The 16,871-nt window shown below is 32.7% G+C and overlaps 1 protein-coding gene across 1 annotated transcript in view; it reads left to right on the top strand.

Annotated features, from left to right (window-relative positions):
* ATRNL1 (attractin like 1) overlaps window positions 1-16,871 on the top strand; it is a 578,692-nt gene that overhangs the window by 522,027 nt on the left and 39,794 nt on the right. Inside the window, exons 23-24 of the mRNA XM_036736548.1 lie at window positions 8,919-9,013; window positions 15,483-15,561. Coding sequence (XP_036592443.1) covers window positions 8,919-9,013; window positions 15,483-15,561 — 174 coding nt within the window. The remainder of the gene's footprint in view (window positions 1-8,918; window positions 9,014-15,482; window positions 15,562-16,871) is intronic.

Here is a 16,871-nt window from a genome sequence, read left to right as displayed (position 1 = left end):
TTATTTGTGTTTGAAAATTGCTAAAAAACATCTTTCCCAGTGAGATCACAAGTAAAGCAAAGCTGCCCATTGTCTCTGTGCAAAGAAATTATAAGTTTATTTAGAGAATACTAGAGATTCAATAGAAAATTGATAAATTCAGTAAAGTAGCAGAACATAAAACAAACCCACAAAATTCATAATCCATTCTCTACAATGATTTTAAAACTCAGGAGGAGTAGTTACAAAAAGAAATTGCATTCCAGATTTCTGATAAAAGTTAGGTATCTAGTATAGAGAAGGAATTCATGCAAATATAAAAAATCAAAAGCCATTCCCAAATAAATACATGGACACAGTCTAAGAAGAAGCACCTTTTCTAGTTTTAAAAATTATCTCACTTTTCCCCAATTATAGGTAAAAACAATTTTTAACATTCATTCTCAAGTGGTGACTTCCAGATTTTATTCCTCCTTCCCTTCCCTCCCTATTCCCTGAGATGATAAGCAACCTGATCCAGGTTATTCTTATGCAATCATGTAAAATGTTTCCATATAGTCATTTTGCATGGAAAAACTTGAAAGGAAGGAAAGGATAAAGGAAGAAAGGAAAGATGGAGAGAGGAAAGAAAGGAAGAATAGTATACTTTGGTCCATTTTCAGATGCCATCAGTTCTTTCTCTGGAGATGGATAGTATTTTTTATCATGAGTCCTTTGAGATTGTCTTAAATCATTGTATTGCTGAGAATAGCTACCTTATTCACAGTTGTTCAACATACAGTATTGCTCTTAAAGTGTACAGTGTTCTCTTTGTTCTGCTTACTTCACTTTGCATCAGTTTGTCTAAATCCAGGTTTTTCTGAAAGTATCCTGCTCATCATTTCTTGTAGCACATAGTATTCCCTTACAATCATATACCACAACTTGTTCAGCCACTCTCCAATTGATGGATGTCCCCTTGATTTCCAATTCTTAGCCACTACAAAAAGAACTGCTCTAAATATTTTTATACAAACAGGTTCTTTCCCCTCCTTTATATATCTTTGGGATACAGATCTATTAGTAGGAATACTGGATCAAAAGGTATGCAGAAATTGATAGTTCTTTGAATATAGTTCCAAATTGCTCTTGAGAATGATTGTATCCCTTTACACCTTCACCAACAGTGCGGTGGTGTCCAAATTTTCCCTCACCTCCTCCTAACCCTTATTCTTTTCTTTTTCTGTCATATTAGCCAATCTGATAGGTATGAGATGGTACCTCAGAGTTGTTTTAATTTCTATTTCTCTAATCAATTGTGATTTAGAGCATTTTTTATATGACTATAGATAGCCTTGATTTCTTTATCTGAGGACTGCCTGTTCATATCCTTTGACTATTTGTTAATTGGGGAATGATTTATATTCTTATAAATTTTATTCAGTTCTCTACATATTTGAGAAATAAGGCCTTTATCAAAGATACTCACTATAAAATTTTCTGCAGTTTTCTGCTTTCCTTCTAATTTTGGTTTCATTGGTTTTGTTTGTGTAAAACCTTTTTAAAATTTTATACAATTAAAATTATATATTTTACATTTCATGATGCTATCTCTTGTTTAGTCCTAAATTCCTCCTTTATCCATAGATCTGACAGGTAAACTATTCCATGCTCTCCTGATTTGTTAATGATATCACCCAATATGTGTAAATCACGTACCCATTTTGAACTTATCTTAGTACACAGCATGAGGTGTTAGTCCATGGCTAGTTTCTGACGTATGGTTTTCTAGTTTTCCCAGCAGTTTTTAATCAAATAATGAGTTTTTGTCCCAAAAGCTTGAATCTTTGTATTTATCAAACACTAAAGTATTATGGTCATTTACTACTGTATATGATATACCTAATCTAGTCTGCTGATCCACCACTCTATTTCTTAGTATCAAATTGTTTTGATGATTACCACTTTATAATACAGTTTAAGATCTGGTATGGCTAGGCCACCTTCCTTTGCATATTTTTTATTGATTCCCTCGATATTCTTGATCTTTTGTTCTCCTAGATGAATTTTGTTATTACTTGTCTTAGCTCTATAAAATAATATTTTAGTAGTTTGATTGGTGTGCCACTGAATAAGTAGATGAATTTAAGTAGAATTGTCATTTTTATTACTATTGACTCAGACTACTAATGAACAATTAATAGTTTTCCAGTTGTCTAGATCTGACTTTATTGTGTGAGAAGTGCTTTGTAATTCTTTTCATATGGTTCCTGGATTTGTCTTGGCAGGTAGACTGCAAAGTATTTTATATTGTCTACAGTTATTTTAAATGGAATTGCTCTTTCTGTCTCTTGCTGCTGGACTTAGTTGGTAACATGTAGAAATGCTGTTTATTTGTGTGTGCTTATTTTATATTCTGCAACTTTGCTAAAGTTGTTAATTATTTCAAGTAGTTTTTTAGCTGATTCTCTAGGATTCACTAAGTATATTATATGACATATCCTCTTCAGAGAATGATAGTTTTGTTTCCTCATTGCCTATTCTAATTCCTTCAATTTTTTTTCTTCTCTTATTGCTTATAGATAGCATTTCTCGTGCAATATGGAGTAATGATGGTGACAGTAGGCATACATTTTTCATGCCTGATCTTATTGGGAAGGCTTGTAGCTAATTTCTATTATAGATAATGCTTGCTTATGATTTTAGATAGATGTTACTTCTCATTTGAAGGAAAGCTCCAATGTTCTCTAGTGTTTTCAATAGGAATGGGTATTGAATGTTATCAAAGGCTTTTTCTGCATCTATTGAGATAATCATATGATTTCTTTTGGTTTTGTTCCTGATATGGTCAATTATTCTGATGATTTTCTAATATTGAACTATAACTACCATGTGTTCATAATGTATGATCCTTACCACATATTGCTGTAATCTCCTTGCTACTTTTTTATTTAAAAATTTTCATCAATATTTATTAGGGAAATTGATCTATAGTTTTCTTTCTCTGTTTTTGTTCTTCCTGCTTTAGCTATCATCACCACATTTATGTCATAAAAGGAATTTGGTAGGACTCCTTCACCTGTTTTCCCTATTATTGGAATTAATCGTTCTTTAAAGGTTTGATACAATTGTGAATCCATCTGACCCTGAGGATTTTTTCTTAGAGAGCTCCTCGATGGCTTGTTCAATTTCTTTTTCCTAACTTTCTTAACTTTTTCTTAACTCTTTTGTGAATCTGGGCAATTTAACTCTAAGATGGAGTTATTTCCTCTTCTGTGAATGTGGGCCATTTGTATTTTTGTAAGTATTTATCCATGTCACTTAGTTTGTCAGATTTATTGGCATACAATTAGGCAAAATATCTCCTAATAATTCTTTTAATTTCCTTTTCACTGGTGATTAATTCACCCCTTTCATTTTTGATACTAGTAATTTGTTGAGTTTTTTTTCAAATTAAGTTAGCCAATGGTTTATCTTTTCTATTGTTGTTGTTGTTGATTTTTCAGAAAATCAGCTTCTAGTTTTATTTATTAGTTTAATGGTTTTCTTACTGTCTATTATTAATCTCACCTTTGATTTTCAGAATTTCCAATTTGGTGTTTAATGGGGGGGATTAATTTGTTCTTTACTTTTTTTTAGTTACATGCCCAACTAATTGATCTGCTCTTTCTCTTGTTTTATTGATGTAAGCACTTAAAAATATCAATTTTCCCCTAAATACTGCTTTGGCTGTATCCCATAAATTTTGGTATGTTGACTCATTGTTGTCATTCTCTTCAGTGAAATTATTTATTATTTCTGTAATTTGTTCTTTTACCCATTTATTCTTTAGGATTAGGTTATTTAATTTTCAATTAATTTTTAATCGATCTTTCCATTGCCCTTTATTAAAGGCCATTTTTATTGCATTATAATTCTAAATGCATTGCAAGATGCATTTAGTATTTCTGCTTTTCTGTATTTTGTTGTGAAGTTTTTATGCTCTAATACATGATCAATTTTTGTTCAAGTACCATGTACTATTGAGAAAAAGTATATCCCTTTCTATTCCCATTCAGTTTTCTGAAGAGGTCTAAAATATCAAACTTTTCTAAAATTCTGTTCAGCTCTGTAACTTGTTTCTTGTTTATTTTTTGGTTAGCTTTCTGAGAGGTGAAATTTGAGATCCCCTACTAGTAAACAAACAGCTTTCAAAAGAAAAAAAATGAAGAGTATATGAAAGAATTCTACAAAACATCAATAATAATAGATATTTAAAAAATTTTAAAGTCTAATGTTTTGCTTCAAGTTAGCAAATTGGGACAGATAGAAAAATGAAAATGCTAAATTTTGGAGAGGCTATGGGAAGACTTGTTATAAAATTTTCACCTTTCTGGAAAACACTTTGGAACTATACTCAAAAAAGTAATTGAACTGTACTTACCCTATATATCTCTATGGTTCTCACCTATAGCGCTTTAAGCACATAACATTTTAAATATACTGCCTCATTTGATCCTTATGATAAACCTGCAGATAGAAGCTTTTATTGTGAGGTAGAAGTTATTATTCCCCCATTTTGCAGTTGAAGAACCTGGGGATGAAAGTTGAATGACTTTCCCAGGCAAAAACAAATAGCAAATGTCTGAGGCAGGATTCAAACAAAAGTCATCCTGATTAAAATTCCAGCACTCTATGCTATCTATACTATCTTTTGGTGGTTTTGGTAGACAGTATAATTAATATGAAATGACAGGGAAATGTGGAAGATACTAAGAATGTAGGTCATAGCTGTTAATAATAAGAAGTTGATAATCCTACTATACTTTGCCCTGTGTCAGACCATTTTTGTAGAATTGAGCTAAATTCTGAGTATCACATTTTGAAGGAATACTTATAATCTGGAGAGTAAACAGAGGAGAGTATTTATGATGTTGTATGCCCTGGAGTTCATATATTTCTAGAGCTGTGGAAGAACCTGGGAATACTTAGGCTTGAGAAGATTTAGGTGGGGCATAAAAGTTGGCTTCAGGTTTTTAAAAAGATAAATATCACTTTTAGAGGCAAACATGCTGGATGTAAGGAAAATTCTCCTAATAATTAGGGTTACCTTAACGTAAAATGGGATACAGTGGAGATAGTGGTTGCCTCTCTTTGGAAATCTTTAAGCAAAATCTCTGTGACCACTGGTAGGCTAAGGGCTTCATTTTTAGGTTTAGGCTTAACTTATCCCTTCTGACTCTGAAATTCTTACTGTGACTTAGTAATTCTATATCTTTTAAATTTTTTCTTATTAGAATTGTCCTCTCTAATCTTTTAGAGTATGTTTATATCAAACTCTCCCATCATACCCATTAGCTATTTCCTCATACTTTGCTTTAGCAACAAATTTGATAAGCATAGGATTTATGCCTTCAACTAAATTATTGAAAAAATTGCTAAACAAGGGCAAGGCAAAGTCCTATGGCATTCCACACACTAGAGACCTTTTTCTAGGTTGACATGAATCATTGTGTGTGTCTGTGTGTGTCTGGTCATTCATATGATTCTAAATCTACCTAATACTATACATGTAGTCAATCAACAAGTATTTATTAAGCATTTACTATATGCCAGGTACTGTGCTAAGTGCTGAGGATACAAAGAAAAGTAAAAATAGTCCTTATTCTCAAGGAGTTCATATTCTACCTAGGGAGGCAGCATGCAAAGGATTATGTAGGTGCAAAGTATGTACAGAGTAAATTGGAGGTAATATGTGCATATGCATCAATTTGCATATATAAATTTCCAGGTTAATACTTTAAAAGAAAAGTAAGATAACAGTGGTATCTTCAAGGAAGTGGTATCCATGGACAGTTTAAATACTTTATTCCAGAAAATTTCTTCCTTTCTACATGGTCAGTTACTTACAAGTCTTTGTTTAGTCAAATAACATGCAAATGAGTAACAATTTAAGTGACAGGACTCAGATACTTACAACAATGAACTCTAAATATATCATATCTACATACATATATACCATTGTGTTACTCTAAGTAATTATATTTTGATCTTTTGCTTTATTATAGCTAGAGATAAAAATACTAGTTGGCATTTACATAGCATTTACGGTTTGCAAAGCACTTTACATGTTACTTAAATAGACCTTCCCAACAACACTGTGACATAGGGGCTGTTATTATCCTCATATCCTGCAGATAAGGAAGCTGAGATACAAATAGGTTAAATAACTTGTCCAGAGTCACACAACTTGTAAGTGTATACAGTAGGATTTGAACTCAGGCCTTTCTTACTCCAAGCATTGTACTTTATTCAGTGTGCTACCTAGAAGTCATGAAATTTTCTTTGAAAGTTGGGATGATTTAGTACCTTTAACATTTTATACTTACTTTCAGTAATGTACTTACCACAGGATTGTAGATTTAGAACTAAAAAGAATCTTAGAGCATAAGTCCACCGTCCTTAAAGGTTTCAATAAGAAATATTAATTAATGGAAATTGCAAAAAAGGAAATGTTCAATATTCTTAGCAACCTCTAACTTATCGCAGTGGTATAGCCAATTCATTTAAAACAGTATATTAGCAGACAATAACAGCTGAAGACTAATCATTCCATTATGTCTCAAAAAGCAAACTAAATTCTTTAATGTCATAGTTCCATCAAGGTACAAGAAAATGAAGAAAAGTAAACAACGGATTTAATCATCCCATTAGATTTTATGTGTCTTAGGATCCAAACAGAAAAGGTTTTATTTCTTGAAAAAGAATATAACAGTCTTTTGATGATATCATTACTTGAAATTTCAACTTTTTTAATGTTTAGATGCTTTAGAGCCTCAATATGCTGTTTTCAGTAAAGTTTGGTCTGGATTTAATCATCTGCAGCTGCATTTCCAAGAAGCTCTGGTTAATGACAATGTTAGCAATTTCAGTAAATTCTTTTCAGTTTATGGGATAATTTTATTTTCATCAATATTGTAAAATAATTATTAGAATTTATTTGTATTCAGATTTACCTCATGAGTAGCTTTCTAAATCTTATTTTTCCATTCTAGGAATATTTTTATTCTCCATGCAAGTAGGACATTTTCAGTAGTAATGAAGTCTAAGGTTTTGAAAAGATAAATTCACAAAATATAATGAGTTTGTTGTCAGGCTCAGATGAAGTAATGATCTTTTATATAAACTTCAAAATCTTATTTAAATGTAAGTAGCAATAGTAGTAGAATAGGAGGAGGAGGAGTAATAAAAATCATAAAACATTTGCCTTTCCTCTGGCTCAAACTACTTGTTCTTTAATCCAAATGAACATTTATTGTTTGTGATTGTAATGTTCTCACATGCCTTATTCCAATAAACTAAAAATGGACAATCACTTCTGCTTCTCTGACAAAGATAATGTCAAAAATTTGTCCCTCATTGGACAAAAATTTCCTTGGCCCTGTTCATATTTATCAATATCATTTGTTCTCAACTTTCCACTAGTCTTCAAAAATTGTAACAAATACTAAGATTCCTTTCAAATTTCAATCTTTATCAAACCTTAAAATATAATATCTCCAACTATAATGAGACCCACTGACATTTAATATCCAGGGTAAATTATTATCATCATAATTAAAATTAATCTTGACTGTGTACATTATTATTTTTGGTAGTTATTAAAATATCATTTTCATCTTAATAATATGAACTAATTTAAAAATGGAACTGAATGTGTGTGTGTGTAGTGTGTGTGTGTGTGTGAGAGAGAGAGAGAGAGAGAGAGAGAGAGAGAGAGAGAGAAAGGATGAAAGAAAGAATTTTTTTGTAATATTTTCTTATTCGAATCTATTTGGAAAGCCTGGTCTTAAAAATGCACTGTTCCATAAATGTGTATGTAAGTCTTCTTAAGGAAAATAGATGAATCCATAAATAAAATATATATTCATACTTTCTTTCTGTGTTGTATAGGAATTTACAGGCAAAATAATATGGTTTACCTCTGCCTTTTTTCCCTAACACACACTTCTTTTGTTTTTCAAACTGTGCTGTGAACCTTTTAGATGCTTTACAATGATTACTACCAGTTGGTTAAAGTTTTGGGCCTAGAGCTTAAATGTGCCTATCTATAAGAAAAAGAAAGAAGACATATCCCTTAAATGGACTTTTCACTTGGTATGCTAGAAACTATGGGCATAGTTCTTTGACTAAAGACTATTCTTTACCATAGGACTTCCTTACTCATTTGTGAATAGGAGAGTTCTGGTTGTTAATATAGATTTCTTGTTAATTCTGCACAAATATAACACTATACCTGTTTTCCACAAGTAATTTAAATTTATACATAGTAACAGTATATTTCAGTGATAATTGGCTCATTAAATATCAATTGGCTATACTGTATGAAATATTTCCACAGTGCTGAAGTAAAAGATACTGACCATTCAAATACTTCGTCTCTTCTTTCTGTTGACTAGCTTCTAAAAATCTGAGACCAAAATGGTAGCAGTATTCCATAGATATTTTGTCTATACAGAGATTAGTAGGTTAAAATTTAAAATCACACAGGAATGCACAAAATAAAATATAGGCTATGGATTATTTGAAATAATTTTAAAAATATTTTTATGATTGCTTATTATCCAGTTTTTCAGTTTCTCATTTATTGTGGAAAAATTTTTACATTGTGTTACATTTAGAGTTTTATTTAGTTGGCAATAACATTTATATGCTGATTAAATAGTTTTTGCTTGCATCTTTTCAATAATTGTCTTACCCATCTGGAATTAGGAACTTCTTTCTGTTTTTTCATTTTTTTTCCATCAGTTGCTTGATGATAAATTTTATGTTTTCAGGCCAGAAATCTCCTTCTAACATCTAATGAAACCCATATCTTAACTAAAAGTCTGCACTCTATTTTAGATACTATATTAAATTTGGCATATATAATTTTAAGTAGGTATGGAGACTTTCATGCTTATTCTTTTCTTTGTCCACAGACAGCCTTTTGATTGACTACCAGTTTACCTTCAGTTTGTTACAGGAAGATGATCGCCATCATACAGCCATAAACTTCATAGCAAATCCAGAACAGGTAAGAAAACATCATTCATCTTCCACAACATAATAATACTGGAGCAAGGGATTCAACTTTTTTGTTATATTTCATCGTGATTTTACCTCTGCCCAGAGTTATCACTTCATAGAGTTTTATGGACGATCCCAACCCTATCTCCTCTTTTGTTTTCAAAAATATAAATATAGGAACCTTTTCCAAGATATTTTGTAATTTAAAATATATTTATATTTATCATTTTCACACTTAATATATACAAGCATTCATCTTGTAATCATTCTCTCAAACTAGGAAAATTCTAATAAATTGGACATTCCTGATATAAAGGATATTGAAAATATTTTCTTTTTACTAAAACTTGAATCTTTTTTGGTCCTCTTGTAATTGCAGTAATTTTTCTGAGTTGCTTGAATTATGGTTCTTGCAACTTAATAGGTTGTTGATTGATATATTGATGTACAAACTATTTTAGATATATAATTTAAATTGTATATATTTTTAAATCATTGCATCATTTGATTCAAACCAAATGGAAAATATATCAAGGCAAAGCCACTTAAGATGACACAAAATAATGTGAATATTTTGCTATCCATTCTATGTACTGTTACTCAATATAAAAGCGTTGAGAAATGTTTATTTCTTCATGATGTGTACTTTTTGTTCTTTTGGTTAATATGAATTGTTTTATATTTGTAAAAGATGTTCTGAACATTTATAAAATTAAATTATACCAATGAGGCTTGAGATTGTTGAAAACCATAAATATTTTACAAATTTTTAAATCTTTGCTTGAAAAACAAATTTTCATGAGAATTGCCCAGGAGAAAAAATATTTTCCATCCATTACTGGTATATTTAGAGTATACCCTTAGCTAGAAGGTCTAATGAAATCATAGAAAGAGAGAGAAAAGGAAGAGAAGCAAATTAAATAATTAGATCAGATAATTCATTCTAAAATTCCCTTTTTCTTTTCCTTTCAGTCTTCTATCCTAGTAAATAGCAGCTGTTATTACTGGGCACACTCTTTGGCACTTGTCTTTAAAAAGTCATACTCTTTTTATAAGTGGTTTATTTATTTATTTTGTTTTCTTTTTGTCCATTAGAAATAATAGTTTATTCAGGGTGTGCTATTGCATGCATTAGCAGAATTGTTCAGTGTGTTAGTTCATTTTTTCTTAACAGGTCTACCCCCTCCCCCTTTTGCTATCTTTTTTTAAATGCAAAGCCTCCTTGGTAAAGAAGCAGCATGATAAAAAAATAAATGTAACTTAAAAAGGAAAGGCACCAGTTAAAAAATTTTAAAATTAAAGGAAATAGGCGGACTAGAAGACATGCTTTAAAAATGTGTCAGATTGAGTCTCTTATGTCATGTCATGGTAATGATAATATTAATGGTAATAGCTAACATTTATGTACCACTTAATATGTACCAGGCATTGTTTTAAATATTTGATCATTTTAAGTATTATCTTATTTGATTCTCAAAACAACCCTGTGAGGTAGGTGCTATTATTAACTCCATTTTACAGATGAAGAAACTTAGGAAAGTAGAGTTTAAATGACTTACTCAGAATCACCAGCCAGTAAATGTTTATGGTCAGATTTGAACTCAGGTCTTCCTTACTCCAGGACCAGCCCTCTACCCATTGCCATAATTAATTAGGCTATAATAACATTTGTAATTTTGCCCTTTGACAGAAAAAAAAAACATGAGAAAATTTTTTTTATTTTTATTTTATTTATTTTTTTAAATTTATTTAACATATTTAGTTTTCAGCATTGATTTTCACAAGAGTTTGAATTACGAATTTTCTCCCCATTTCTACCCTCCCACCCACTCCAAGATGGCGTATATTCTGGTTGCCCTGTTCCCCAGTCAGCGTTCCCCTCTGTCACCCCACTCCCCTCCCATCCCCTTTTCCCTTCCTTTCTTGTAGGGCAAGATAAACTTCTACACCCTCTTGTCTGTGTATCTTATTTTCTAGTTGCATGCAAAAACATTTTTTTTTTGTTTTTGAACATCTGTTTTTAAAACTTTGAGTTCCAAATTCTCTCCCCTCTTCCCTTCCCACCCACCCTCCCTAAGAAGTCAAGCAATTCAACATCACATGTGTATCATTATGTATAACCCTTCCACAATACTCATGTTGTGAAAGACTAACTATATTTTGCTCCTTCCCAACCCATCACCCTTTATTGAATTTTCTGCCTTGACCCTGTCCCCTTTTGAAAGTGTTTGTTTTTGACTACCTCCACCCCCATTAGCCTTCCCCTCCATCATCCCCCCCATTTATTTTTATCTTCTTCCCTCTTCTTTCCTGTGGGGTAAGATTCCCCATTGGGTATGTATGGTATTCCCTCCTTAGGCCAAATCTGATGAGAGCAATGTTCACTCATTCTTCCCCTCATCCGCCCTCTCCCCTCCTCCCACAGAACTGCTTGCTCTTGCCTCCTTTACGTGAGATAATCCACCCCATTCTATCTCTCCTTATCTCCCTCTCTCAGTATGTTCCTCTCTCATCCCTTAATTTGATTTTATTTCTTTTAGATATCTTCCCTTCATCTTCAACTCACCCTGTGTCCCCTCTCTCTCTCTCTCTCTCTCTCTCTCTCTCTCTCTCTCTCTCTATATATATATATATATATATATATATATATATACACATTCACCCATATATATAAACATATATATATATATATATATATATATATATATATATATATATATATATAAACATATATATATATATATATAAAAACATATATGTATGCGTATTCCCTTCAGCTACCCTAATACTGAGGTCTCATGAATCATACACGCCATCTTTCCATGTAGGAATGTCAACAAAACAGTTCACCTTTAGTAAGTTCCTTGCAATTTCTTTTTCTTGTTCTTTTTCTTGATTACCTTTTCATGCTTCTCTTGATTCTTGTGTTTGAAAGTCAAATTTTCTATTCAGTTCTGGTCTTTTCACTGAGAAAGCTTGAAAGTCCTCTGTTTTATTGAAAATCCATATTTTGCCTTGGAGCATGATACTCAGTTTTGCTGGGTAGGTGATTCTAGGTTTTAATCCTAGCTCCATTGACCTCCGGAATATCGTATTCCAAGCCCTTCGATCTCTTAATGTAGAGGCTGCCAGATCTTGGGTTATTCTGATTGGGTTTCCACAATACTCAAAGTGTTTCTTTCTGGCTGCTTGCAGTATTTTCTCCTTGATCTGGGAGCTCTGGAATTTGGTGACAATATTCCTGGGAGACTTCTTTTTGGGATCTATTTGAGGAGGCGATTGATGGATTCTTTCAATTTCTATTTTGCCCTGTGGCTTTAGAATATCAGGGCAGTTCTCCTTGATAATTTCTTGAAAGATGATATCTAGGCTCTTTTTTTGATCATGGCTTTCAGGTAGTCCAATAATTTTTAAATTATCTCTCCTGGATCTATTTTCCAGGTCAGTGGTTTTTCCATTTTTTCATTCCTTTGGTTCTGTTTTATAATATCTTGATTTTTCATCAAGTCACTAGCTTCCACTTGCTCCAGTCTAATTTTTAAAGTAGTATTTTCTTCAGTGGTCTTTTGGACCTCCTTTTCCATTTGGCTAATTCTGCCTTTCAAGGCATTCTTCTCCTCATTGGCTTTTTGGAGCTCTTTTGCCATTTGAGTTAGTCTGTTTTTTAAGGTGTTGTTTTCTTCAGTGTATTTTTCAGTATTTTTTTGGGTCTCCTTTAGCAAGCCATTGACTTGTTTTTCATGGTTTTCTCGCATCCTTCTCATTTCTCTTCCCAATTTTTCCTCTACTTCTCTAACTTGCTTTTCCAAATCCTTTTTGAGCTCTTCCATGGCCTGGGACCAGTTCATGTTTTTTCTTGGAGGTTTCTGTTGCAGGCTCTTTGACTTTATTAATTTCTTCTGTCTGTATGTTTTGGTCTTCTTTGTCAGCAAAGAAAGAATGCAAAGTCTGAGACTGAATCTCGGTGCGTTTTCGCTGCCTGGCCATCTTCCCAGCCAACTAACTTGACCTTTGAGTTTTTCAGTGGGGTATGACTGCTTGTAGACTACAGAGTTCTATGTTCCACGTTTGGGGGGGAGGTGCCAGCTCTGCCACACCAGCACTGCTTCTTCCCCAAGAACCCCCAACCCGAACTGGGCTTAGATCTTCAGCAGGCTGTGCACCCCTGCTCTGATCCGCCACTTAATTCCTCCCACCAGGTGGGCCTGGAGCCGGAAGCAGCAACAGCCATAGCTGCCCCACCTCCGCTGCCCCCGGGGCTGGAAGCCGAACCGCGAACTCCTTCCACTCCCGCAGCTTTTCCCACTAACCTTCTCAGCAGTCTTTGGTGTTTGTGGATTGAGGAGTCTGGTAACTACCACAGCTCACATATTCAGGGCTCTAGGGGCCCCATCCGCCCGACTCCAAGTTTGGTTGTTCCACGCCACTCAGGCTGGGCTCTGCTCTACTCCGTTCCCAGCTTCCAGCTCCCAGCTCCGAGCTCTGTGTGGGATAGACCTTACCCAGAGACCATCCAGGCTGTCCTGGGCTGGAGCCCTGCTTCCCTCTGCTGTTTTGTGGGTTCTGCCGTTCTAGAATTCGTTTAGAGCCATTTTTTATAAGTTTTTGGAGGGACTCGATAGGGAGCTCACGCTATTCCCTGCTTACCAGCTGCTATCTTGGCTCCGCCCCCTGAAGAATTCATGCTTTAAACAGGAATTCATGCTTTAAAACCATCAAAACTTGTGACCAAAGAAATAAGGCAAATACATAGGCAAATAATACTTCTAAATATATTTGTTCACTGTCTTTGAAATTGGTGACTAGTTAATGTCTTAGATAATATGTAAATACTGTAATATTTGTAATTTCCTCAATGAGTCTACTTCTTCTACCATGTAGCTCATTTCTTTTTCAGTCATTACAGTCACCATTCCTCACTCTTTGTAATTGCATTTGGGTTTTTTTTTTTTTTGGCAAAGATGCTCGAGTGGTTTGCCATTTCCTTATCCTCCTTATTTTACAGATGAGGAAACTGAATCAAACAGGATTAAGTAACATACCTGATCAGTCAGACACCTTGTTAGTATCTGGGGTCCAATTTGAACTCAGATCCTCATCACTCTAGGGCGTGCACTCTAATCACTGCACCACCTAACTGCCCAATATAGATTATAATCACTTTATAACTCAAATAGACAATTTTCAAGAATTTCTCTTACCAAAAATGTTAATCATCATGCAGTCAACTGAGTAATGAGCTTCTCTGAATTAGCCAGTCCTCAGACAACCAGCATGTACTCTCCGTGTGTGCCCTAATTCAGATCCTTTTCAGCTTGGGAAGGAACTGTTAGAACTTGGATAGCACTTTTATAATGATCAGGAGCCTAAAGTCACTTTCATGCCACAGTGGAATATAAAGTTAGGACTTTTAGCGGAAGACCATTAGATTATTTTATACAAACACACACATACATATATACATCTCTGTGTGTGTATACTCATATATACATGTATATGATAATATTCCAAATAAAATAAATATGTTTTAAATTTGTATTGTGTCAGTAAAATTGAAAACTAAATTGTCTAAAACCAATATAATTCTGTGTTAGGCTACTAAAATGGAGAAAGCTTTGCCAAAACTTTAATGATGAGAATATTATCTAGCCACAGTCTGTGGCTGAATTTCAGCTATTTAACCATGTGATTTACTTTAAGAGAACACACTCTTGAAAAATAGAATAGTCAACATAAAATGTAATAAAAGTGTTTTTTTTTTAGTTTTTAATATTAATATATAAGCCTAGTGCTTTGAAATAGGGAGCCCTCAAAGTATATTTTTCTGAAGATTTAGGGAAAGTATAAACATTATGTTTTCATTGTTTGCAAATTAAAAATAAAAACCAATAGTAAATAGAAAATAGATGTCACTCATAGTTAGAATCACAAAATTACAGAATTTTCAGAATTGTAAGGTACCTTAGTGGCTATGTATCATCAATACCTAAAAACATTTCCATTATAACAAGTGGTCATTGACCCAGGAGCAGATTAATTTTTAGGTCAAAAGTTGAGGTATAAATTAAGATGAACAGGATTAAAACTTGGTCAGGGAAAAAAGCTAATAACAAAATATTAACTGACAATGAAATCTGTGAAGAAAGCTACCTTAGTGACAAAAAGGGCATAAAATCAGTCACCCTTATCTATAATGGAAAAATCACTAGAGAAAAAATTTTATGAAGCTATTCTAGATTGCTAATATAATAAAATAATTTGCTTCTATTTTGTGTAAAAGTATAGTAAAATCTATATTGATTTTTTTTTCAAAAGAAAAAATCTCTCTTTTGGGTTGAAATCCAACATTTATTCTCCAGTGAAAGATACCTAGGATTGAAGGCTTGTTTGAGAAATCTATTGGGTAAGGCATAATAGTTAAGATGCCATGTTGTTTAATTCTGGCCTTTTACATTTAATTTTCTTTTTATTGTCAGTCAAACAAAAACTTGGATATTTCTATTAATGCTTCAAACAACTTTAATCTGAATATTACATGGTCCGTTAGTTCAACAGGTAAGAACATTTTTAATGATATATCTCTTTTCTCTGTGTTGTTAAAAAGCACTACTTCTAGAAGTTATTCTAATATGATTGACTTTTTGTTCAAATTCAGTAACAAACTTAAAATATTCTTTGCCACTATCATTATGTTTTTATTAATTGTGTTAGTTAAACACGGATAATAATTTGTAATATGAATAAAGCTTCATTAACATGTTAACTTTCTCCCTTATTCAATTAAAATTACTTGGATAACAAATACTTGTATTCTATTTAAAAATTTTAAATGGTACTGTTATGAAAAGCTGTGATTTTAATTAAGATAAATTACTCTGTTAATGACTGGAGAGACTGAGATTTAAATTCTTTGTTTCAGTGTTGAAGCTAAAATTTAATTATTAACCTTAATGTTGATATTATACAATGAAATTCTTCTGTGTGTGGTGATAACACTGGCTTATCTGTTATTTTCAACCTATAAAATCCCTCCCCCTTTCAACTTTGGTGTTGAGAGAATAAAAGCTTTATTTAATAAGTCTTTTTAAAGAAAGCATTTATGAATTGGATTTATTGCCATTTGAAAAATACATCCAAGGAGAAATACAAATGCTCATGTTGAATTACACCGCCACATCACCACCACTACCACTACTATCACCCCCAGGGGGAAAAGCATGTTCCCTTCCTCTTTTCTTATACTTCTATGAATGAAATGCATTGCTCCATCTTAGTTTACTAAGTCATAAATACACTTGAATAAGACTGAAAGTTACCAGTTTTTATCTTGCAAAAATGTGGAAGTTTATATTTATAGCTATCATTTGGATAAATGGTTAAAATGGAAAGCCTTGATCTCAGAGCCTTGAAGATCTGAGTTCAAGTCCTGCCTCTCACAACATTCTGGTTGCATGACCCTGGCATGAAATCCCTTTATCTCTCAATGCTCTAGTCAACTTTATATAACTAAAAATCACAAAGAACATATAGGACTTTATTGGTAAAGAGAGTTCTCTCATCTGGTAGCTCCCTGTAACAATCAAATATAGGTCCAGCCCATAACCTTATAAAATCTTAAAAAACAGTAGTATACATTTCCTAGTTTCCATAAGTATAACTATCACTATACCCACATGTGTATATATAATGTGTATTATGTGCATATATAATGTGTATATAATATATATTATGTGCATATATAATGTGTATATGTGTATATATAATGTATATTATATAAATAGAGATATATAGGTAGAGATACATGGATATAAACAGTATTATAAGGGACTTAAGGATTTTGCACAATTATCAAAACATTCAGGTAA

Source organism: Trichosurus vulpecula, chromosome 8 (genome assembly GCF_011100635.1).
Source record: "Trichosurus vulpecula isolate mTriVul1 chromosome 8, mTriVul1.pri, whole genome shotgun sequence".
Classification (NCBI taxonomy): Eukaryota; Metazoa; Chordata; class Mammalia; order Diprotodontia; family Phalangeridae; genus Trichosurus; species Trichosurus vulpecula.
Note: the sequence above shows the minus strand (reverse complement) of the source record. Positions and strands in the feature narration are given on the sequence as shown.